This window comes from Ixodes scapularis, unplaced genomic scaffold (assembly GCF_016920785.2).
Source record: "Ixodes scapularis isolate PalLabHiFi unplaced genomic scaffold, ASM1692078v2 PGA_scaffold0__279_contigs__length_252992795, whole genome shotgun sequence".
Taxonomy (NCBI): Eukaryota; Metazoa; Arthropoda; class Arachnida; order Ixodida; family Ixodidae; genus Ixodes; species Ixodes scapularis.
The window spans coordinates 39,781,676-39,808,301 of record NW_024609835.1 but is presented as its reverse complement, the minus strand read 5'-3'; the positions used below and the strand labels follow the sequence as shown (position 1 = coordinate 39,808,301).

The following is a 26,626-nucleotide window of genomic DNA, read 5'->3' as shown; positions in this document are numbered from 1 at the left end:
TGGGGCACGTCTATGCCACCGCGAAGGGTCGTTGGCAACAAAGTAAAAAGAAAGACACGCCAGGCATATGCAGAATATATAGGGAGCGCCTGGTCCCCGGGCGTCACGGAAAAGTTCCGAGACACGACTCCGAGAGCTCTGAAGCACTTGTCTCCCAGCAAACGACCTGGCGACCGGTGACGTGTTAATGTCTCGGCCGTGGGTTCCGCGGCAAACCTTTACGTCTGGCTTCGCGTCTCAGGGTCAATGGGTAGACGCACGCGGCGCCGAGACAGCAGCCTCTTGTCGGCAAGTGTTTTCACGTGGGTTCGAAAACCGGGGTTCAGCATGAAATGCAACGAAGAGGGTGACATGCCCGCGGCCATTTCCCCGATACCGGGAAAAGCTCATAAACAAGCAGAATTCCAACTTGTAACGGCACGAGACCCCTTGAAACGCGACACTCGACTCGCAAAGCGCCTCCCCGTTTCCGACCGAAGCGCCGTCAGGCGGCTAAACAAAACAGAGCGGGATATGCCGTCCTGTCGGTCGAGAAAAAAAGTAATAAATAAAGGCGACCACCTCTACAGCGCCCTAACCAATACAAGCAACGTTGAACCACAACACGACACACTAGACTCGCCAAGAAGGGCTTTAATATTGTCTTTTCTGCTCCATAGCCGAACTCGATAAAGAATCAAAGTCGCAGCGCGAGCTCCCGCTAAATATAGCGTGGCCTGAAAACATAGTCTGCTGAAGTTCTTCAATAATTTGTGCTCGCTGCTAGAAAACAGAGACCTTCTACAAGATGGCAGCGCCTGGTACATCGTTTCCTTTTCCATCGATCCCAATTTGAGGTAGGTTTGAGCGTGATAAGCCGTTCTTTTTTTTTTTTTTTTGAAGATGGAATGTTTTGTGGAGGTGTAAGTCATCCTTATATATTCAAATCACCACATCTCCCGCATGTGTGTTGAGCTCCTTGATCAACCGAGAATATCTATGAAACGCGCCTTCAATAGGTGCGGGGATGCATCGCAGCTCCCAAGAATGCGTTTACTTTGCCAAAGGCTAAACCAAACTTCGACAGCTCAAATTCGGTGACTGCGAGGGCGCAGCCTTGCAGCTCCGTAAAACCTACACCCGAGGGGCTAGGCTTGGCGAGAGCCAAAAAATATGGCAGATTACGCGATACGAGCTGAAGATGCCCGTAAGTCACGAGGTCGCTGCTCTCGCACCCATCGCCCGTCGTTCAGAATGGGGATTTTCTCGGCTTATCCTCTCAGAAGAAGCCGGCGCAAGAGGGGACCTTTCCTCTCGCCTCGCCGTGCTACAATACAAGAAAGAAAGAGGGCGAGGAGGACTTTCCGCCAGGCGGAAGAATATTTCTGCTGGTCCCCCTTTAAGCCAGAAATTTACGCCCAAGAGCTGCGCTCTAAAATTAATTGTGAGTATGGTGTGATTCTATTTATCTTATAAAACTATCATTAAGATAACAGATGCGATATTCTGCTCACGTACTGCTCCGAGAGCACTTCATCGAGCCGTATGTCCATTTCTGGACAAAAAGCGGAGATTGAAATACTATAGTTCTTAATTAGCTTTTCGGTGTCCAACCGAGCCACTCGGATAGTGAGTTATACTTTGATATTTTGCAAGTATCTTTGAGAGAAGAGGCCAGTGCCAGGTTCAGCAGGTACGTTTGTGTCCGTTGTCTTCATGGTCAAAATGATCTACCCTCTCTGTAGAATGTTTGGCTATATTTGAATGGGAATATTATCCCTACCAATCGTAATAAGATGTGAAAACTACACTACACTCTATGCCCTTGCTGGCCCTTCGGGTGTTAGAGACAAAGTTCTAATGAATACTTTTTTTTTATTTCCAGACCAAACAAATATGAACCACGATTCAATTTCGGGGCCAATTTATTCCAGCGCACGTTTAGTAACCGGATTATATGTGTTTTCGTTTTATTTTGCATTAAGAGACATTGATGATTAATCTTCATGCAAACGAACCAAATAAGAAACAAAATGTTATTACAAAGACGCTCGGGATGGTGTGCTTTGTTCGAAGGTTGAATTGTCCCTTGTCAGCTACTGATCTGTAAGTGCGGGAAAAGCGGTCGATGGAAATATCTTTGAGCCACTTGTGAATCCGCGTTAAATTCATACACGCATTACTTTTGCTTACAAATGTAAACGATTTTACTGCATAATGAACAGGGAATTAGGATATGAAAAAGCGAGGCGGGAAAAGTATAACAAAGTTTATTGCGGGTCCTTAATGCAGAAAAACAATAGCTTCCTGTTTTGATCCTCCTAACGTGTCCTGACGCATGCAACAAAATACTAAGCTTAGCTTGCGTCTTCCATGCTACTCCTCAAGGTAATGCTAGCAAACTATCTTGAAGAAAGGTTCGCACGGTTACAATTGCCCGGAAGAACGTATCTCCGCGCTTGAGGTCCAGCTCATCTTATAATGTGATTAGAACAAGACAGCGTTTCATTTTATCGGCTCGCGCCACACTTTCTTATTTTTTTTTTTCTATGAGGGAGGCAAGGCGGTAATGGCGCACTTTGGATACAGGGAGCAGGACGGCGGGCACAAAGATGCTCTCTGATAGGAAGCCGAAATTCGGAGATTACACCACTGTCTGCTATAGCATAGTTAAAGCCATAAATTAATCTACGCGCCTCTAAATATAAACCAAACTTTACATTAATTCGTGACCGATTTTTCTTTTAAGATACGTATCAAATATCAATTACGTCCGAACTTTCATAGACACCAGAGGGCCCCATCGGACGAGGAAAAGGCCCTCTCCACTACTTCTCGCCGCCCTACGACACACTCTAGTGTCCGCTTAAAGTTCCGAGGTGATCTATCTTTGATACCGATCTTAATAGAGAGTTCGGTCAAGCATAAATTAATGTTTGATTTCTTAAGATGCTTAGAGCCCACTGATTGATTTATAACTCTAAGTAGACTACCACAGAAAATGGTCTTGTGCTCCTTTAAAAACGCGTTCAAATTGAGTGCTTCTAGCCCGTAAACATATGCTGGACCTTATTTGTTTATGCCCTGCTTTTCTTTAGTGATTCTCAATGGTGCCCAGAAAATTTCTAATTGTAGTCATAAATTTAAATTTATTATTTAAGAAAATCGAAAACTCAAAAACAAAGAAGAAACCTAACAGTACAGATCCTAAATACTTTTTCTAGAAAGGCGTTTTGCAAAATGCCGATATTACATTATTTGTCTTCTCAGCGCACTACGTAGTTTTGTTGCCGGAACACCCTTTAAACAACAACTCAGCTCTCGAGTGAAACCACTACGGTGGATTTGCTGTCGGCACTGTGCATGTGCAGGCGCTTCATCCCGCGAGAATCTTGTTTTGTGCGCATGCGCATTTCTGGTGTGGGCAAACGCATGCTTGTTTTTGAACATCGAGTTGATGTATATATGTAAGAACGTGACGTCAGTATGGCGTCTCAGCACTGTCTCTCCAAGAGATTTTTATTGAATCTGTTAATTTTTTTCAACGATAATGTCTTCATTAATCTAACAGTCAAATAACTTCCCGATGAGCCATAAATTGGTAGGACGACCAAATGAATGCAGACCATACTCTTGGCATACATTTAATCTATAGTAACAAAGTAGTATATGAGCGCCTGACAACACGCGCCAGATGTTAGAATCATTATGTTTCGAATGAAATTCAAACGACGCGAGCGCCCTTGCATTTGCCTTGACACACAAGCTGTACAGACTAGCATTCTGCTACAGCCTAACCGAACAAAAACGTATTATGTCGGACTTTTGGTGCACTGCAACTTTAGCACATGTTTTCGGTGATCTCTGTAAGCGTATTTTCTATTAGTCTTCTTTTTCCAATTCAGGGGCCCCGGTGAATAACCGCCACGAAAAAGAACCCAACAACAAACACGGTGTTCTTACAAAGTGGTTGGAGATTATGTTGTGCCGTGTGAATGCGAAATATTTCTTTTTCATCCGCGATCGACTGATCGGCATGTCTAAAAAGAAGCGATCAAAAGAGGAAAATTGAACCATTTCTGGGTCTTCACTGAGAACTTACACTGATTGGAATTCCACACAAACACACACACACACACACTCACACAAACACGCGTTCGCGCGCACGCACTCACACGCACACACACGCACGCGCACACACACACACACACATACGCGCGCGCGTGGGAAAACCCACATACGGACACATACAAAACTCCCTGGAGGTCCGCTCATGACACCCCGACACTAGATGGCGCCGGCAGACAGGGAGTCAGCTGGTGTGCGTAGATTTCAAAGTGTTTCCAGCTGCTCGATCAGAGTCACGTGGTTTTTGGCCTGCCTGTGCAATAAAAGTCCCGAAAAGGAGAAGCAGGCGTCAATCTCCTGCATGCGTCTCCAAGCTTGGTTCAGCCTCTCTGCCCGCTGTCCTCTTCTCCACGTGCCTACTCACACATGCGCGTAGGCAACCAATCTGTGAGGGATGTTCGCCAATAAATATCAGACGCTTTCCAAGATTGCAGTTGTTACTTCTCTTAAATCTGGGTCTCTATACCATTAGCCTCATGAACTTTGATTATTAGTATTTGGGAAAGGTGTTGAGTATAAAAAATATTTTACTGCCTTCCGCTCCAGAAACAACAGATCACTGCAGAACTTAGCATACCACGCCAATGGAAGGCCCAATTCCCCAAAGCCTGTCATTGTCGAAGCCATATAGCGCCATCTCTCGCTGCGGCGCAACTCTAATAAGTTGGTTTTCTCGAAGGCAAAGGGCAGTCTCTATTCCTAGCCCCCGTAAATTATCACTGGAGTCATTCTCGCAAAGCGTCGAATACCCCTCACAGATTACATAATGCTTAGATAACAACGGGGTTGGTGACGGGACGACTCGAAAACACTGCAACTAAAAAAATTCAGGAGGGCGAAAACACACAGTCTGTCAGAGCTTTGCACGGGGCCGGGCAAATCGGAATGCCCGGGCCCGGTCGGACCATGGCTCGGCCGGGCCGGGTAGCACGCATTGTTCTCAAGCCCGGGATGTGCCCCGGCCGGGCACTTGGACGGGACCGTATCTGCATCAATATTAGCATACGAATGCAGTAGATGATCCACTCTCTCCTTCTTTTGTTGCCCCAATACACAGAATCATCTTTACAGCTAGCGGTTGTGCTGCTCCGACTTTTTACTGGAAAACGGTGGACATTTGGCACAAAAGTTAAAAAAAAAGCGAGCTCCGCGCTTTAAACGGGCTTGCCGAGCACGCGGGATCGTGCACAGCTAGAGTAGTTCAAGGCTGTATTGGCAGTATGCTCGAATTTGTATGTTTGGTTCCGCACACATTTATGATAAAACCGCGATGGCCTTCGACATTTCTGCAGTGCCCACAGATTCCGCCTCACCAAGGGCTTCTTCAGCAGTAATGAATTTAACATTATCTTTACCCTCCTAACTAGCTGAGAAAAAAATGACACACGCCTAAGGTTATACCTTTCTATGATGTATTAAAGCTAAAGTGGTGATCTCGTGCGCGCAGCTTTCGTTTAACCTAGAGACCGATGTACAAAGCAGCAGCAGCTTTTCTTGACCAGATCGTGTGCGTCAGCACCTCTCTATGGCGGCTTAGAATTTACGAGATGAAACCCGCTTCATCGGAAACATCTCTGACATCTCCAGCAGAGCTGGGCCCGGGCCAGTCCTTATCAGGTGGGCATCCCACCATGCCGGCTAGGGTAAGATTGAAAGTCAGCAGGCCCGGGCCGGCTAGGACCTCAAAATGTAGGTATGTGCGGTGATCTACTATGTCTAAGTGTTGATCCTGGCTTTTTTAAACTTTTTTTAAGTATCAATATTATTTTTTTTTGTCCACTACATTTACAGTTTTTTCATGGCCAGAAATTTGTGACAAGCGCGTCTAGTCCACTTATCTGTCTCAACGACCCGTATTCGACGTAGCTTTTACACCATTAGCAAATTTTTCCGCCAAAGCGGAGTGTGTGCCGAGTGAAAAGTAAGGGATTTTGGCCAAGCAATGGCCAGTGGCTGGGGGCCCTATTGGAAAAACCAGCATGAAGATCAAACTGGCCAAGCTGGTAACTAAGCTGGTCAATCTGGTCAATGTGGTAGTCAAACTGGTTTAACTCGCAATCAAGCTGGTTTAAGCTGGGCAAGCTAGAATTTAAGGTGGTCAGTCTGGTTTAAGTAAAAACCATCATGGTCTCACTAGAATCTGGTTTTAGATTCAATCTGGTGTAGCTGGGAGCCAGTCTGGTCTTAATTGGTCAAACTGGTTTTCCATGGAGCCAATGTGGTCAAGCTGGGAGACAAGCTGGTCATGCTCGGAGACAAGCTGGTGAGTCTAGTCGGACTAATGATCGTGGTGGTCAAGCTGGTCATGCTGGGAGCGCGCACGCCAAGGTCGGCTAGAGATAGCCGAACTGGCATTGCTGGAAGCGCGCGCGCCAAGGTCGGCTTAGGCTGGAACGAGGCCACGTCCCGTTCTTTATCCTCTCGTTTTTGGTAGACGACCGGGCGCGTCAGGCGCGCTGCAAGCGACCTTTGTGTGCGAAAAGAGAGAGAGAGAGTGGCAGGAACGGAGAATTTGCGACGCGTTTGGCTATCTTGGACAGATTTTCGAAGGGACGGCTGTGTGCGCGTTGTTTGGAGACAAGTTGAATGACGGTGCAAGCGAACCGGGTTTTGAGGAGACAGCGAGCGGCAGTCCGTTCAGTGCGGGAAGATATCGGACGTTCCGACTGAGGCGTCGCTTCATGTCTTCGAACGTGTGTGTGCTCAAGAATGACGGCGGTGCCGAGGAGTATCGCCAATGCCATCCAAGCCACACGGATTTCCTCGCCTCAGCCGACCACGCAAGTTGCCGCTTCGCTCCCATCACTGGCGGGACCCAGGTTCGCATCTGTTATCCGTGTAGTATTTTCGTTTGCTATTGCCTGTTTTCGGCGTGTGTCGAGTATTTTTCGTGTTGAAAGATAAGCAATCTGGTTTTAGTAACATTGTATGCTTTTCACCGAGAACCACTGTCTGTGCGTCGGTTAGTACTGTGTCAGCGCCGAGGATGTGTAGCATCTGAGTTCATGTGAGGCGGCCGCAAGTACGAAAATAATAAATTGGATGCCGAGTTGGCTTTTCTGAAGACCTTGGCTTGTTTATCCTGTGTATTAATTTAAACAGGTTAAACTGGTTGGGAAGTTCATCAGCATGACCAGTTTAATCAGCATGACCAGAATGCCAAACTGGGCATGCTGGAGCAATAACCCAGCTTGGAGCTGGGACCAGATCAACCAGCATGACCAGCATGCCAAACTGGGCATGCTGGGGCAATAACCCAGCTTGCAGCTGGGACCAGCTTAAGCTGGTTTTTTCAATAGGATGCTATTGCAATATATTGGGCTTCAGCCATTTTCTAAGAATGTGATATCAAGGTGGATATTTAAGTACGTTTCTTTCTTAATTTTTGTTGTTGTTTGTGTGCTGGGTGATTGGTATAATTAATTTAATGTAAGCATTTAGTCCGTGCCTTAATCTTACTTTTGAGATGCGAATGTTAAGCTCACAGAAACAAGCATTCTCTCATTAATCGTTCATTCACCGCAGTGCTCCCAATACTTACAATAAAATCACTGTTATAATCACATAACTTTATTAACTAGCAAAAATAGTTTGAAAACTTTTTTTAGATATTTTCCTATTGCCGTAATACAAATGTTATTTTTGTTTGCGAGTTTATTGTTTCCAGTAGCATAATAGTGGAAATGATCGTAAACGTCCAAACGAGAATGAATCCACCTTATTTGGTACATTGATCTCAGAAATCCAAGACAATAATTTGCACCCAGCATATTACCGGTGCTTCTGGATTAATACAGTCTATCGAATGTAAAATCTTGCATTTTGCTGTATTTTTTTAATTGTCGTCGTTTGAACATCACTGTTTCTCAAACATGTGTTTGAGGTGCCTCCGATGCATATTTTTGTGCACAAGTAATACACAACTTGTACACTACTCAATTACTCATAACATTAGGGAAGGATTCTATTTTATTTATGCAATCATAACGAGTCGCTTATAGCCAAGAATGAACTATACACTTCGATTAACTTGGATACTATTCGCAGTTGCAATATATCTAAAAGTTTATTCGATTGAGGAACCTGCAGTTTACACGTCATCATCTTGAAATTTAGGCACAAGAATAGCGGTATATATTAGAATGGAGTAGTAGCATGAGAAAGTGTTCAAAGTGTAACGTTTCGGTGTTATGGCGAAATTTGTATATTAAATACGTGGGCTTCCATGGGAGCGCTGCCGTAACCCGCTAAGAGATGGCGCAAGTATATGATGGCACACAATTCTGGGAATGGGGGATTCAATGTTATTGCAAGGTACTTCAAGTTTATGCTTTAAATATTCACAATAATAGTCACGCCTTTGAACATTGAGAATATATTCGCGAAACGTCTATAAAGTAAAAATTGGCAGGTACCCAGGTACCCATATATTACTTGATTCAACCTTATCTTTTTATCGTGATAGAATTGAAGCGTTGGTAAGTATGGCTTGGAAGATTTAGGATTAATTTTTTAGTTCATATGTTATATATAGTATAGATATTTTTATCCCACAGGAACACTTAAATAAGAGTATTACAAAAGAGAGCGAATCAGTTAAATAAACATTCCAACATTTCACTAAATGAGGTGACGTCTGGCGTTAATACAATGGCTTCGGGCAGTCCAATCCAGTCCACGGCTGTTGCCTGAGGAAAATAATTTCAAATGCCGTGTTTCTGGCGAAAGGAAGGCTATCTTTTGCGTGGTAAATTGCGATGCGGTCGTAAGATTAATGGTTGGTGTAGATGGTCGTCGAAGTAAAACCCGTGAAAAAGACAGTAACTGAGATGCCAATTTAAAAACTCATCTTCGCGTTTCCAAGATGTAGTCATTCATTTATGTTCAATTTGTGTAACAATTTCATGCTTATCTAACGAGCAAGTAAGCAAATTCTGATGGGACAGTCATATCTATATTATTTTAAAATGAATGTAGACCGCACTCATAGTCAGGGCTCCATTTATTGGAACACCCCTTTAACAGAAACAGTTGAGGTACGTGTCATTTTCTTTTTAAAATAAAAGTTAAATAAACTTCAATTGACATGATCGCGTGTGTGAGTGAAGTGATACATTATTTTGAAGAGATATGACCTATTTTTTCAAGGGTTCAAATAAAGTTTGCAAAGAAAACTAAATCAGCCACCTGTTGCTACCGCTCTCCTGTAAGCGTCCGTTGCATATTGGCGAATGAAGCAAACTAAAAATTGTGACTTATCCGCACACGGCATTATTCAACATTCTGATTGGCTGCGAACAGAATACCGATTGGTATATATTGCAGACGCATCTACACCCATTTCCACAGGTTTTCTTGGAGAGTTTGAAGAATTTCTATTCAAGCCAGCAACGAAAGGTAAGAACTTTCAACTAAACAATTGGTTTGAGTAAAACTGCGAATAGTGCCAGGGGGAGAGTAAACTAAACTGTAGATGCAGTCGCGATATGATAGCCTCAATGATTACTACTGCCAAGCGTTAGCTTTGACGGCAACGTAATACTTCTAATGCACTTATAGCCTCGAACCCGACAAATGAAGTAAAATAAATTATAAATATTATAAATGCCGATTTTATGGCAACATCCTTTCCTGTTTGCGTTTTTCTCATGTTGAGGTCACAATGCAGAGGAAGATATGAAGTGTCATAAAATTATTTATTGAAGTCTTGGTTTATAATACCTGGGCCAAATAAGAGCAGAAATTATTATGCTGAATTGAAGATAAGATTTGTGGTATGAAGTGAAATGCACTAAGAACGAGATACGAGATCAAAAGCCGGAACACAGAACATATGAAAGTTCAAAGGTAGTACTCGAAAAAGGCTCAGAATGGCTAAAGACCTGGCATTACAAGCAAGTTTGATAGTTTTGCACAATGGAAATGTGCCAGACTCAAAAGTAATGGATTTTTTTCATTTATTATATTAAAGAAAAAAGATTGTGCTGATACAATTTCTAAGTGATGAATAATGAACCAACATCCTCCTAATTTTTTTTCTCATTCTGTAGACGAGAGTACCCCCCGTAAATGTTGAATATGAGTTTTGGAATGTGCAGTCTAGCCGTAAGGGGGGGTCTGGGAGTTCGCGTTTAAATATGATGTGTGAAAAAGTATTATATGAAAGTTCGGGTGCGGCGTTTCGGCTGGCAAAAAATTCTTATTTTATAAGCACGACCAAAGAAACTCATGCAGAGTCGTCATTTTGAAAACCCTCGCTTCAAAATGCAAACGAAAAAAAAAATAAATCTCGTGGAAGCTGTTGTATTTGACAATATCTACGTGAGAGGAAAATGGGCGCAGAAGGCCTCCTTGCCGGTAGCAGTTAACTTTTTCCTACTACGATTCTTAGATCTACACAGGGATGAAGGTGTCCATGTGGGATTTTAAAACCAATTAACCCCTTATTTCAATACCCCTCGCCCTTTAACAACGTACGTTTCTAGTCAGCTCACTTGTTGAGGTTTATAATTCAGCAACAAGTGGAAAAGACAAAAAAAGTGAGAAAAAAGTTGCGTTACAAGAAAGAACCTTAGATATAAGATACCACCCATGGGGGATCGTCTTCTCTCGTTTTAATATACAAACACCGGTGTGATTATTGGCACTCACTTTAAAGGGATACTTCAACAAAATTTGAAATATACCCGTCGTGTTCAAAAATAGGTTGAATATGATCCACAATATCCGTAAATGACAATCGCACGTTTGTATTTTGAGCCGGGTGGCTCTATTTTTCGTTATAAACGGCCCATTTTAGAAAGCGCTCGGAGAAGGCCCAGCGGAGACCACGTGACATCTAGCGCAATCGTGACGTAGGTCGTCTCGGGACTAGCAAAGCTACGGCGACGCTGACGTCGAGAGGATGGCCTAGTCGTTCCAGCCACCGAAGCGGCTGCTTTTGTACGAATTTTGAGTGACGGGTTAATCTTCTATAATCTTGTAGGGAGACAATAGCGACTTCTGCAATACACAATAGGCATTCTCGGGAAGAGGGGAGTTCCTCCTTCCCCTCTTCCCTCGTCTTGGCCGGAGGCGAGACACTCACCCTCACTAGCTGTCAAGGTGGTTAGACGGGCATAACAAGCGAGGCGTTAGCGACATCTACCAGGTGCTCTTTGCTAATCGTTTAATTCGTTTTAAAATTACTTGTCGAAACTTTTTAGCAAGATATCGGCATGTTCGATGTGATACTGCTTCTTTGAACACATATAGACCAAAAAATGAGCGCCGAAATTTCGTTGTAGTATCCCTTTAAGAGGTAGGCGTATTGCGGTCTTCCAATACATTAAACAAGCCGAATTATTTCTAAGTTTCTAAGCGTAGTCTGACTGAATAGGTTTTTATGATCTAAGATCGGAGGAAGAAACAGGTTTTTGTACCATCCTGTGTTTAAGCTTTCTCTGCATGCAGCAAAGAGGAAGAAGCTGGCGTGTTATCACTTTAATCCATATTTCACTTGCTTTGACGTGCAGGTGTCGAATTTTCCATGTTGTAACCTAAGTTTTGTGATCATTCCCTTCTAAAAAAAATTAACTAGTAGCTAGGGCACCGAATGTTTATATGCTTTTGAGATATTAAACGTGTTTTAAACATGCAACCACTGTCACAAAATCTTTGCAATTGTAACATTGAAAGTATTGATTTTGTAGGACTGTTTCAACCATGGAAACGAAGGCAGCAGTTCTGCTGATGTTCTTTTGTTCATCGTGCCTGATCTATCAAAGCGAAGCAAAGACTCCGAGAATCCCAACAAAACAATTTTACGATGTATGTATCACTACTCTTATGTATCTAGCGATCACAACATTGATGTTTCATAAAACAGACGACACGCGGAAAAAATTCGGTGACAACAAGAGAGCTGTCGACTCCGTCGTTATGCAACATCGTTTTATTATTTTTTTTTTTAATTTGCTCTCAATGTCCGCACTTTTTTTTAAACCAAGGGTACATTACAAAAAGATTATCTTAAGATTTCTAGGCCACGGTCGACGCGGCCACTTTCGATTTTTTTTTTTTTCAAAAAGCAAGTTGGGCCAACGAGAGCGCCATCTATCAATACCTGCGTCAAACGCGCCCCGCCGCTCGAAACGGTCGTCTCCGTCGCCGCCCGCCGTTGACTCTGGCAAGTGGTTTTGCCCTATTTTTTAAAGAAAGAGAGATACGCTAAGTAATTCTTGCAAGAAAAAACTGACCGGTGAAATACACCTTTGTCAAAAAGTTTAGATTGCTACTTGCAGGGAACGAATTTTACGGCCCATTTTACATCGAGGCTGGTTATTACGGACATCGGGTATATATGCATATCTGTGCACGGCGCAAATATAATCGTCATTTTTGCAAAAGGTTATTATAATTTTTTTCTGATGCTACATGTAGTGTTCTTTTATTTTGTTATGTTTCTTTCGGTGTTTCTGTTCACAACGAGACAATTTGTTATGGTACAGTTAGTTGACGGCGAAGTATGTGAGCGCTGATGTGTTTTCCATTGGTGCACAGCTGATGGAGAGTTAGCGGAGTGGGATAGCGCGAGTGGGGTAAAATCAAGGTGTTAAATAATATTTCTCAGAAACACATTCGTTTATTTCGCGGAAGAGACTTATATTGAGCTAAATAAAAATTAAAACTGTTCTCTGATATTCGCTGATGTGAAACTTAATGAAGATATAAATAAATATTCTCTGAGTTTTTGTTTACCGTCCTAAAGACATGCTTAGAAGCCATGATGAGCATGTTCCACGGTGTGCGGAAAGTTAGTTTGAACTAATATCATACTGGCTATACAAGATATGGAAACAAGGCCCATCCTGACATACCAGTGCTATCACAGCGGCAACAGCATTGATCCACCGGGCTCCATCAACTACACCATTCTCTGGGACGGGACCGATTCAAGCACCACAAACGCCATTGGCACGACGTGGTCCGCGGTGGCGGGGACGCCTAACTCCTACACTCGGTACGTATATTAGCCTCGTCACTAGATCATGGGAAAGCACTTTTAACTGATGGTCGGGGTTCCTTTTTGTTCCGTTTACTTAAGCAAATGTTTCGTTTACTTAAGTACGAAAAAGTGAACACGAATAAAAAGAACTGCGCGAGTTTTTAGTTTAAAAGAAACAGTCATTAATTCCCCACAAAATAAAATCGTATTTTAAAATATTAAACTGAATTAAAAAGATACGACATTGTAAGTCTCACATTGTGGCCAAACAAGAAGTATACCAGAGTAATGCATTCGCAAAGTAAGTATAACTATTTCTCTTTGTTCAAATTTTTAAATTAACGTCATGAGTTGTGCTACTTGGTATTCGTTGATCCTAATAAAGAAACAGCGCAAAAAACACGAAAGAAGCAGGAGAAACGCGCAAACAGGACGAATGCTGTTTGCGTCCGTCTTGATTGCCTGTTTCTCTTGCTTCGTGAAGCTCGCAACGCTAATGCAAACGCGCAGGGCGTGGAGTTGCTCGTATACGCAATACTAAAACTCACTATTATTTGAATCATGTGTTTTTTATAAAAGCATGCGGCATTTCTCGTGATTCGTGGCATTTGCGTGGCTTCATTATGCTTCAAGGTTGTCAAGTCAGCTCTCAGTATGTCCGTTTGTTCGACTGTATTGTTCATTCTTTGCGCTTTTACATTAACTTGCCAAGCATAACAAAATCGTTTGTGTGAAATGTATGCTGCTGCATGTACGCGCTTGAAACCTCATAATGGGAGCAGGAGGGACGTCAATGCGAATAATGCATAGCAATGCTACCTTAAGTCCTGTTTCTATGAAAAAGTAAAATAGAAAGTCTGATTTTTTTACTGCACTTCACTAGCTGACAAAATGTTGCCTAAACTCCTGCAATATATTTAGTTATAAAAGCATTACAATTATTATTGTTATCATGTCATCACATTTCGGAGAATAAAAAGCTCGCTTTTAACAAATTTCTTGTGCCGTGTTCACGTCTGCAGTAGAAAAATTGGAAGTATTTTTTTTCTTCAAGTTTGGTTATATTTACACTCCATAATCTTGTTTTTATTTTTTCTGCCTTAATATCTTTGGCGTGTCTCATTAACCATGTAATTAAAACCTTTTTCAGAGGATCTCTCTCGACACATTATGACGCCGCTAGTGGTGTCGGTAAACTTACAACTTCAAGTAAGTAAATAAGAAAAGTTCAAACGTAACTACTAGACACACAGCCTGTGATATACTATTCTTTGAAAATGCCCAGGCGTCTGCCATATGTGGCATGCTAATGACATGTAATGGTTCAATTACAGCTGTTCGGGAAGACTTGACTGTTGTAGAGCCATTCTTTGGCAAGGCTCTCTATTTGAAGATCGGTAAGTTCAACGCCTGTTAAAAGTTTTTCTTTCGTTTCTGATAGGATCACGAAAGATTTTAATAGGAAAAAATAATCTTGCACTGAAGCCATTGCGGCTAGATTTCTTACTTCAAACAATGAAAATTCAACAAATCTAATTAAGGAGAACGACCACAGTGTTGTGAGTTTCTGCGTGCCGCTCAAAGCAATTAAAATTGACGAGTTACAAACAAGGAGTTTACTAAGATCTGTAAGATTGTACAACCTCCGCTTTTTTCTAAAATCAAGTACTCTATGTGGGTATAGTTGCGCGAAACCAGCTGAACCTATAATTAGAACCATCGATACAAATGAAAGGAGAAAATAAAAAGCGCATTCAACCGCTGGACTACCAACTGTTTAATGAGTCTTGTTCCTCTTCGACTAGCTTTGTTTGTTCTATTTTTCTTCTTCATTTGTTTCGGCATTCTGTATCTCATGAGAGTCTTCGTCATCGACTAGCTTTTGCATTCTCCTCGATTTTCTAATTGTTATAAACACTGTCTTTTTGCAGGAACTTTTTTTTCTCTTTTGGATAGGGAGACTGATCGTAAAGTTACGTACTCGTTTTCTTTCTCTTCTATGGCCAAGGCCTCCAGAACCTTGCGCGCAAACTGATTTCTGTGACTTTCCAAGATGGGGACATGCTCGAGGCTGGCCTTGCATGAGCATACACTACAATGTGTGGGTAGGTTCCCTGCTGTCGTCAAGTTTTTCAGATTGTTCGCATGTTCCCGTGTTCTGTCGTAAATACACTAAAAAAACGTAACGACAGCAGGGAACCTAGCCACACATTGTCGCGCATGCTCGTGCAAGGTCAACCTCGAGCATGTCACCATCTTGGGGCGCCACAGAAATCAGTTTGCCTGCAAGGTGCTGGAGGCTTTGGCCATAAAAGAGAAAGAAGAGAAATGCGTTAGTTCACCATCAGTCCTTCCACACAAACGAGAAAAACGTTCCTGTGACCCGACAGTATTTCAAACAATTAGAAAATCGAGGAGAAAGCATAAGCTAGTCGTTGAAGAAGACTCTCATGAAATGCAGAATGCAGAAACAAATGAAGAAGGAAAATAAAACAAACAAAGCTAGTCGAAAAGGAAGAAGGTTTACTAAAGAGTTAGTAGTTCAACGGTTCACTCTAAAAAAAAAAAGTGTCGATTTAACTCTTTTTGGAGTGTAAGTGGCTTGTCACAGAATCCACTCTTTTAAAGAGTAACTATAACTCTTCGGAGGCAAGAGTATGTTTAACTCTTCCATACAAGTGTTCACTTAACTCTTCCACAGAGAGTAACTCTAATACTTTTGAGAGAGTAAGGGTTACTCTTTTGATGTGTAAGTGCAAGAGTTAACCCCACTCCTTTGTGTAGAGTAATTATAACTCCATGAGAAGTGTTGCCTAAACTCTTTGATGAGAGTACATTTCACTCTTTTGTGTGGAGTGACAACTCTATCAGAAGTGTTGCCAAAACTCCATGTTGACGAGTGAAGGATGCTCTCCAGGGAGAGTTACCTTCATTCCTTCGTGTAGAGTAACTACAACTCTGTTAAAATGTTGCCTGTACTCTGTATTCAAGAGTTACGAGTACTCGCCAGGAAGAGTTACCCTCACTCTATCGTCTAGAGTAACTACAACTCCATTAGAAGTGTTGCCTAAGCTCTGTATGCAAGAGTTAAACATATTCTCCCGGAAGAGTTGAATTCACTTGTTTGTGGAGAGTAACTAAAACTCCTTTAGAAGTGTTGCCTGAACTCTGTATTTAAGAGTTAAGCACGCTCTCCAGGAAGAGCTGTTATAACCTTTTTGTGGGGTAAATACAACTCCGTTAGAAGTGTTGCCTAGAGTCTGTATTAGTGAGTTAACTATGCTCTCTAGCAAGAGTTAATGTCACATAACAGCACACTTGAGCAGTTTGTGTGACCCCGCCTTAGAGAGTACTTAACGCTTTAATACAGAGTTCAGGCAACACTTAGAATGGGGCTGTAATTACTCTACAGAAAGAATTGTGTACAGTAAGTACAGCCCCATTTGATGTGTTGCCTAAACTCTGTATAAGAGAATTAGCACCCTCTTCAGGAAGGGGTCACACAAACTCCGCTCAATTATGCTGTTAAATGTTGTTTTTAGTGTGCTGTTGAGTGTAAGTTAACCCAGTGAAAAGTAACGGAAACACTTGAAAACAGAATTAGAAGAACGGAAGTGTAAAATTGGCTTTGTTGCAGAAAAGCTGGCTGAAAAAATAAAAAAAAAAGGAAATGTGGAACTGCAGCTCAAAAATGACATGAAATATATAGCATATGAGCCTGCACAGAGGCAGGCAATACGATCTCATGAAAAGTCAGCATAGAAAGAAAACAGTAGAATAGAGTTTATTAAACCAAGATTTCAATTTCAGAACATGGCAAAAAAGGCAAAAGTGGCACACAAATTTCCTCTGGCTAACAAGTTTTTAACTTTGTGATGAAGTCTAAAGCCAGGACGGACTTTATTCTGTACTTCAAACCAATGAAGTGCCCAATCATTGCGAGCGACTGGCTTGCTTTTTGACGGTAAAAAATGTCGTGGACTCCGTGCACTGCAAGAACGAGCGCTTCACCAGCCACAATATCAATCACCTCAAAGGAGTGATCCTCCAAGACCACAGTTATGGCACTTGAGTCCTCTTCGTCGATTCGCATCACCAGATAGGTTGGTCGGTCGTGTCCCTCCTCCTGTGAAGAATGAATGCTTAAATGTAGAGTCAGCAATATTAAAAGAGAGGAAACAGCTCGTTATTTCCCTTAGCTAATACCAGTGCACTCATTTGCGAGACAACGGACCATTTGCGAAAATTCCAAGAGTCATTCATAGGATCCGCTCCAATAGTTGGCTGGGACTCGCTTTCCTGCCGATTGAACAAGAGTCCCAACCGAACACTAAGGCAGCACTCATTGCTAGCTCGCCCAGCCGCAATCATTCAAAACCGTTCGTATCACTTCTGATATGAACACCTAAGATAAAGATAAACCACATCCCTTTCTCTCTCTATTTTTTCCCCTTTGTACGCAATGGCAGCCATAAGAGGTTGCATTTATTTATGGTATCCCCAAGTTTGTACCCTATCGGAAGAAGGGGGCAAGGGGAGGGTGCAGCCCCCCCCCCCCCCCCCTCCTTCTCTCTGACTTTTGGAACAATTGTAGCAGGCAATATGGGAGAGAGGGACAGAGTTTAGCTTCCCTGCACATCATCCCTCCACCTTCCAAACTGTATCAAATCAGCTGGCCTCTGCCCATAGTGTTGAAAGACATAGCTCTATATAGACGAGAATCTGAGGGGTGGGATGAATGCAATTTCTTAACATCTGCATTTGTCCAAGTGGCATGCGATATGTTAGGAACATTTTTATAGATAAATTAGTGTGAACACCCTATTGGGTTTCAGTGCTGACTGCCGTATGTTATAGTTTATTTTACAACTTTAGAAAGGAAGCTAGCGAATGCAAGTAACATCTAAGTTTGGGGAGGCCATTCATTAAATATTGTAACTACAGCTCTACAATGGGCTAATTCGCAAAAAAGTACCATTCAACCTTAATATAAAAAAAACAATTATACAAACTAAAATGCACGAATTCTAGACAAAACAAAACAAGACGAAAAAGAAATTTAAAAGTAGCCCAAACCAAGAACATACAAATTAAGATTGACGGGTATCGTGCTGCTGCACTATAGATGTGGGCTCTATGTTTTTTATTGCACGCGGATGAACTGGTTGCACCACTCTGAATGCGGGAGCAGGCACATGCATTGCAAGGTCGAATTTAGAGCTTTTTTTTTCTTAAAATAGTAGAAAGGTTAATCTATAAATTGCTTAGCCCTACTCTTGCAACATCACAGTGTCCCTCAAGCCTTCATCTAGCCTTAAGACGTGTTTATTGCAATCTCGACATTTAAGTTCACACCTATATTTCTACGTTGATTTGAAAAAAAAAGAAACAGTTTTAAGAATTGCGGTGTTTGCGTTGCAGAAACATATAGTTATAAATGTGCCCATATTACATCCATGTTATTTACAAGTTATAAATCAAACCGCTGGCCTCCCCTTCAGCTCACCAGTGTCAAATGTGCTACTAAATTATCAGTCCTCTCTTATACAAACAAAATATGACAGTTGAGCGGAACATGATGCTTAAATTAGTAAATCACTCACATAAAAAAAAAAAATTGTCGAGTAAAGACGATTACTGGAAAACACACTCGCATAGCGCGGCGACATAGCTGACAGTCCACAACCACCCGACAAGCTGAATCTTGGCAAAGGACTACTCAGCGGCCCGTGGAATTTGGCTTTGGACATACTGGGAGGACTTTACTACAGCACAGATCTACCGTCAAGAAACAGCCATATTTTAACAGAAAACATGAATTAAAAATGACTTCAAACACGAAAATAACCAATCAGAGACATTCTGGCTATTACTATTACAATAAAAAGCACTTCCAAATAACGCTGTACTGGACCTTTCGGGCCGATCGCTGTGGACTACACGCGGACTCGTTGGAGATTCCCGGCCCAGAGTTAGACACGGTTCAAACTCATCGGATCATGACAAAACGTACATTGCGCAGCAAGAACACATGTCCCCGATGGTCAAGAGGAAGGAGAGGATCATCTCATTGTCACTCACGTGGAAAAAAAAGCGGTCCGTCGTGTCTTCGGCCCGCGGAAGCCAGTGGTGACATGTATGGTTGGCCACAACAAAGGAAGATCACCGGTGTGTAGGCGCTGCCGAGTGAATATCCAAGGTCTTGACAATCCGCATTTTGAAGATCGCACTTGGCATTAAACCATCGTTCTTACTGGTTCCAGCAAGGGTAGCGTGGATAAAGGAGATGCCTAGCCGCTTCGCCCGATAAAAAAAAATGTCCGCTAAGCAATGAAATGCACTCAAACAACTTAGAAACTGACACCACGGTGTCCTGATATGAACATGTTGATCTTGCCATTCTTGAAAAGAGCTATCTCTGCCGAAAAAAAGAAAAAAAAAACACTCCATAAATTGCGAAGCGCATCTGCCCCTTTGCAGTTCGCGGATGCGCGTGTTGGACATAGGGACCGTCCCCACCGTCTTCCAGTCCCTACCTTATCATTAGGCCTTGGTTCACGCGATCCCACTTTCTGTGTGCGTGCGTTTGTGTGTGTGTGTGTGTGCTTCGCGGGCTGGACTGCGTCACTCCTAAGCTGAAAGTGAAGAGGAAGCTAAGGTGTTCGGTGAACCAATCGCACGTTTGGCTTTAATCACGTGATCACGCTCCCTCCCATAACTACGCGCAGAGAGCGGAGCAGGCGATAACCGGTCTGGCGGGCGCGCAGCTGCTTCAACACTGTCGGCTTAGAAATGAAGGGATCCCTCCTCCTTCAAGGACGAGGACGCCGAGTCCCCTAATCTCAAAAGAGATTTAGAGATTAGTGATGGTGGGTGGGGAAAACGGGAGGGGAACCGTTTTCTCATCACCATCTCTCGCCCTTTTCGGGAGAGAGATAGAGCTCTTGCGCCAGGCCGACGGACCTTCGTAAGCAACCCGTTTCGAGGCCATCGGCGCGCCCCTCCACCGAGCTCTTCCCTCTCTCGAATTCTTCCGTTTGTCTCAGCTGGTATTTGCTATCCCGGTATTCAAAAACCAATATGGCAGAGATTGCTTAGGCATGATAACTCTAGAACGAGAGGACAAAAAGGGACTGACAGACACGAAGCACTGAACTCAGCTTGAAACCTCATGTTAAAATTATAAAGATAATGATAAATCAAATGTCTCCCAACAAAAAGAAAAGGGGCGATATAAATTTCAAGAAGATTGTCGGCCACTTTGGCGTTCCCTCAGAGCACCAGTGAAGCTAACTAGCTTATGCCTCAAAATAAATAAAACAGGAGAGCATGCGCACAAAGAGACATGCACATAAACATGTGGAATGCGCCACATCGGTAGTCTAAAAATATCAACGATATGTGGGCGATCGTACGAGTGTAGCATTATAACCCCAAGTGCAGAATCCGTGTGCACGCTTCAACCAGCATTGTTCCATGTCTTAACCTAATATCTTGAGGGTCTACAAATGACGGCATGATTACGTTGCACACGCTCGTCAGCACACTAACTGTCACTTAATTAAAAGCAGAATGCTCCGCCGTCACGGTGAGGACCAGGCCACACGATCTGAGAATTCGCGTCATGGGCTTTTGATAAAACTAGCCTTTTGAAGGCAGGGCAAAAGGGAAAAGGGCGGGTGTCAGTCGTGGGGCATTTGACATCGGGTGCTTTCGTGCACCACCCGATCGTACATAGGGCATGAACTTTCTGTAAAGCGGTCTCCTTTAGGGAACTTGGCAGTCCACTGTGATAAGTGTTCGTATGACCCTTTGCTGGATAAAACAGCTTCCGGGCAAGTAGGAACAGAAAACAGAGGGGAAAACTTTGGAGGTGTTCAAATTTAGCGTAAAGAAAGATGATAGTTGCATCAGTGCGTCGTCACTCGTTTCCTCAAATAAGAAATTCAGATTCATTTGGCTTGAGGTATAATAAAGTGGGTATCAGTGGCGTAGCCAAAAAATGTTTTCAGGAACTTTTTTTTTTTTTTTTTTTTTTTGTTTAAGCTGTTTGAAAGACACACAGAAAAAAAGAGAGGAAACGAAACTGCCCAAACACAATATTGTTTCCTGTTTCTTAGACGACAAAAGTCCACCCTTCTTTTTCACATCTCGTTCGTCCAATATTTAAAACAGGGAAATTTAATGTTAAATGACGAAAGAACGCAGTCATTAAATATTATAATTAACTTTGAGTAAAAAAGTCCAGACAGGCTCACAAAAAAATTACGGTGCGTGCACTTCAATGCGGAACACTCGAGTATCCAATGACTGAAAACTGCGGAAAAGTGCCAGAGAATAGAGAAGTTTAGAATACGATTAAACACAAAAACTGCAATGCGCACTGGGGCAATGAGCTAGTGAATCGTCACGCTCATTGTTCCTGCGCGGATCACATATTTCACAAATTATCGTTTTATAGTCATGTTTTAAATTATTTCCGTTCTTCGTTGTCGTTTTACGAGAAAGTGGAAGAGAAAAATACCAGTTTCTATCATTGTGTGGGGTCTAAACATTTAGTGGAAGCCGCCGTCGGTGGATAGAAAGAAGCGAGAGTACCCTTTCGGTGCTGATTTGCATATTCCGGTGAATGTTCAAAAGCGCAGCCCCTATTAGCGGCGAGATGTTTTAGTGGCGCCCTCGTATGGTTTCCTCTCGTGACTTCATTACCTTACGAACAACAAGTTCGACGGTGTTTAGAATTAGCATGGTGGAAGCTTGAGATCATTGCGCTCTTAAACCAACACTGCCAACCCCGTCAAAATTGAAGTTCGTGCATTGCTCTTATTTCTTTCAATGAGAAAACCTTTGCTGACGTCATAGTGACCATTCGGCCAATCGTGGAAGGCCGATCACAGCGACGCTTTTGATCGCGCACGTCGCCAATGCTGCGTTCACCATTAAGCTCAGACTAGAAGCTCCGCTTTAAGCGCGAGCTTTCTGCCCTTCCAAAAACAAGCGTGATCGCGCAGGCACGCTCAACCAATGCACTGCCGACGCCAGCGAGCTCGCGTTGAAGGCGAAGCGTCTGGTCTCAGCTTAGAACGGAGTAGCAAGCGCCTCTGGGACGTTGAAGCCCTCAGGTGCTTCAACGTTCCAGTCTTCGGAGTCTCGAAAGCAAATGTTCCGCTTCAGCGCTGCTAACGAGCATGGTGGCCAGGATTTGCAGCAGGCGGGTTACATTAGGATACAAGGCCTCTGGGCAAATGCAAGTTGCCTGTACCGCTGAGACGCGCTAAGCGGTGCGGTCCCTCCACATCTGTGTCAAATCCAGTACTTCCCCAGGAAGTTCATCTAACAAAACGAATGCTCCGCACAGGCTGGAGATTGGCGACCGGCGTCGTTGGCCACAACATCGCTGTCGCCTAGGGCGGACAATGCTGCCTGGCGTGAGTCTGTTGGTTCTGTTGGAGACGTTGATGACACGCTTGAAGTTATAGGTCAATAATCATTCTTAAAAAAAAAAGTCAAGAACTGCTTGGCTCTTGAACTCATTTTTGAAAGTCTATATACGTAGAGGAAGTTCCACGACTCACGTGCTGAACGCAAGCATGTAAACATTACCCACTTCAGCGATTAAAGAGGTCAACTAGGTACGCTTTGAAACCAAATGATTATGAGCATTCCAAAGTTGCTTCAACAGTGCATATGCTGTCGCTTTTCTCTCTTGCTCCTTTTCTTTTTTTTGAATAATGGGGATGTTTTTGAGTGTGTTTTTTGCATTTTTGTTTGTGTAATATTGAAGCTAAATAAGTAGAGGCGAGTAAACCCTAAAAAAAGACAAAACAAAAAAACAAAAAAAAACAAAAAAAAAAACGCTAAGCTGTTAGTTATTTTGTCGTCCGGTTTTCTCCTCATTGTAGGGTTCGTAAAGTCAGAGTATTGCTATTTTGGAGTTTTGTTGCGCTGCCCTGCTTGTTGCGCTGCTCGTCGAGTCCTCAACACTCAAAGGGTAGGGGAACTTTAGTTAAGCCGCCTGCATTCCCCGAGGCGAGGCCAGCGTCCTTCGAGGTCAGGATTTCGCGGCTTTTGTGACGTCGGGAACAAAGCCATTCGCACCTGCGAGCCTGAAGAAAGGCTTTGGTTACTAACATGGCCAAGTTTGGAGAGAGCTGTTCGAAGAGCCGGAGCCGGAGATGTATTTTTCCCACAGTCCACGGACAACGTCGTCTTCGTTTTGCTTCGGTATGTTGTGGGCACAGCCCCTCGCCGTAGTGGATTGTCGAAACGAAACACACACAAAAAAATTATACTGACATTGGAAAGGGGGAAGGGGTAAAGAGGACAACCATGAAATTTCGGGAATGTTCCGACCCTTGAACCCCCCCCCCCCCCACCCCGGTCCCCTGGCTACACCACTGGTATGCAAATATGTTCGTGTTTTCCAAATAAAATTCAGTTGGCAGTAGCGCTTTTAGTTTGCACTACTACTTCTTTCAGCTCGGTTGTTTGTTTTTCTTGCGCTTCTAAGTATAGGCTTGTTGCAGCTGACTTCACTTCCGGCTAAACTGTAGGTCAAAACCAACACTGTCGTCTACTATCAGTGCCTTGGCGACATGTTGGAGGCAAAAAATGTTCTTCACCTGACATGAAGTGCACTCCGTAAACCCGTAGTTAGTGTACGAAGCTTTTCTGTCAAGATCATTGAGTCAACTATAATCATCTAAAGCGAAAAGTCCCATGCGTTTGGCCGCGACGGGAGGGCGATGCATAGACGCGGACATCGGCGGCCAAATTTGGCGGTTCCTATGAGCTCATATCGCTGGCGACGCATATGCACCAAGGAGCAGCCAAAAATCACCTGTAAATTGTGCACCTTTTTTTGTTTTTGTTTTGCAGAAAAACATTTGAATTGCGTGTTGACAAAATTAAATAAAGGTAGGCTGTACCAACTCACTTATTAAAACATCCCTGCCCATCTTCTCCCCCCCCCCCCAAAAAAAAAAAGCAAAAAAAAAAAGAAGCAAGTAGAGAAAAAAAAATCCTTCCCCGGGAAAAGAAAAAACAAAAAAAAGAAATCTGCGCCGAGCAGCGTTGAACCTGCGTCGACCCCATAGCGGCGCCATCTGTTGACAGCCCGTGATACCGCGAGGAGAAACTAACTCTCGTTACAGTTACTCTCGAGTTCGAGTGAGGGTTAAGGGAGAGTATCATCGAAAGAAGCGGTGGCGAAAGAGTAACTTCGATGAAGAGAGAGTTAAAGTAGAGTAAGTTAGGGCACTTACTCTTCTTTGACACCTTTTTTTTTTAGAGTGTTGAATGCGCATTTTATTTTCTCCTTTCATTTGTATAGATGGTAGCAATTGCATGTTCAAATGGTTTCGCTCAAATATGTATCACCAACTAGCTCAACGTTTCCTCGTCGTGAAAGTGGGTATACTTTATCGCAAAGGCCCTCTAGCCATTGCGAAGAAAATAAAAATAAACATTGCCTTGAATGGAACAGACACGCTCACTACTGACAAGATGGCAGACCGTCAATATAGTATCCACAGAAAGATGTCGTCTTCAGAAAGTAGGAAAGATATCGTGTCTGTGCTCCGTCCAAATTGCTCATTTTTTCGTGTTTACAATTGAACATTAGGAACACGCTCGCTTTTTAATTAGGTGTCTACAGCCCATGTTTTTTTTATGATCGTACGTTACCATGTAAAGAATATACCCATGTCTGGTATCTGAAAGGTACCGCGAAATGACTTTTGTGCTAAAAGATTTTATATTGGGATTTTACTAATCGAACATCGCTACTGAGCCGAAGAAAGAGGGTAGAAAACTAAAAGCCTTCTTTTAGGTACGAAAGTTTTGAAATTTTGCGAGCACTTACGTACATACCTCTTTTCCTTCGAGAGCTCTCCGCATTTTTATTCTGATAGATTCGCGGTACCCAAATCACGTCAGCCGACCCCAGCTCACATAATGGACACGAGCATAGCGACGCTCGAACGTATGCGCTCGTCAACAATCAATCCATAACAGAATATTCGGACTCACTTTGGTGTCCAATGAGTGCCGTGACGACCCTCATAATTACTTTCGAATGACAAGTTTCATGGTGTGTTTAAAAAAAAACATGGTGGAAGCTTGAAGTGCTCGCACCGGTTCCCAAATTTAATACGTCACGACCACGTGATATCTTTATTACGCTTTTTTAAATCAAAACTAAAAAGGAAAAAAAAATTACAAAATGCATGGCCCATTTAAGATGCAATTAGTTTGAAGGGTTAGTGATTCAAATAATTTTATTATTTTCATCCAAGTGGCAAAGCGTGCTTCGAAGACACAGGACGTGTATCATAAGTCGACTCACACATGTAGAGCATAGTTGCTTTGTACGACAATATTTTTGACCATGCTGTTAAATAATAGGTTTAACCGATTCCAGTGTACACGAGTATAGAACATTTTTGCAAACTGCTGATAAGTGATGTCGTACATTCTGCGGCAATAAACTTTTTTTTTTCTTGGAAAGTGGATTTCGGAGATGTAAGCAACTAGTGCTCAGCGCTGTCAGGCTCAAGATGTACCAAAAGCGCGGGACAAACTATAGGCTTCTACGATGAATAATATTACGCACTACTGCATGGTATGCAGCGACAAGAATGTTTCCATCCCGGTGTAACTTTATAAAAATCGTAGTTGAAAGACAGGGTAACACTCATTGGTGGACAGCTCACTTTAAGGTTTTCCAGACAATTCTAAGTATTTCGATATGACCATGTACGAAAACCTAGCCTTTTATATAAGCTTGAACAAAAAAAAAGTGTTTCTTCTCTTACATGAATATTGAACCATGCAGTACACGTTCCAAAAATTAGATTTTTATTCTTTGTTTTACGTAAAACTAGCTTGCCATATTATTTGACCAGATAACGGAAATGATATTATCCGTATTGTTTTTTTATTGTGCCGAGGCTTGAAATAAAAATTATTTTGCGAATCATTTATTTTTCAGTCCTCACCAGTAACAACAATGAAGAGGTCTCCAAGATATATGATGTGGACTACAAATGCAAGAACGCCAAGAAACTACTAGCTAAAGTTTGTCCAGACCCTTGCGCCTGGGAGCTAACCCGAGACGTGTGAAGCGATATAAGCTCGATTCAGGAATTTAAACACACTTTGCTACCCTGTGCCTTTGTTCAGTGTTTCAGTTTATCATAATAATCAATATTGCGGTGTGGCGGTGTGTACGAGCCGGGATCCCCTTCAAGTTACGTTTCATTTGAAACCCCTACTATGTATTTAACTTTTCAAGGTGTTTTTCTTATATAGCTAATTACGTTTTGTTAAATAAAATATCTTACCTGAAAAAGACTGAACTTTTCTGCCTCCTTTACCTTATCGTTGGTGAAAGTAACAAAATGTGAGGTACCTGTGCGTAACTTTGTACCACACGCATCAATGGTGAATCTGCATGCTTTCTCGAAATTGTTCTTCAATAATAAAATTTCTTCTGAACTACCTCTTCTTTACCCACCGCGGCGTGGATTATTA

At 42.7% G+C, this 26,626-nt stretch overlaps 1 protein-coding gene across 1 annotated transcript; it reads left to right on the top strand.

Moving 5' to 3' along the window:
- The first annotated feature begins 9,415 nt into the window (after positions 1-9,415).
- LOC115311035 lies at positions 9,416-26,231 on the top strand. Its single transcript, XM_040215589.1, has 6 exons — positions 9,416-9,504; positions 11,799-11,914; positions 12,934-13,108; positions 14,244-14,302; positions 14,428-14,490; positions 26,085-26,231. Exons 2-6 carry the CDS (start codon positions 11,812-11,814, stop codon positions 26,213-26,215), a joined length of 531 nt encoding a protein of 176 aa, XP_040071523.1. The 5' UTR covers positions 9,416-9,504; positions 11,799-11,811; the 3' UTR covers positions 26,216-26,231.
- Positions 26,232-26,626: the final 395 nt, after the last annotated feature.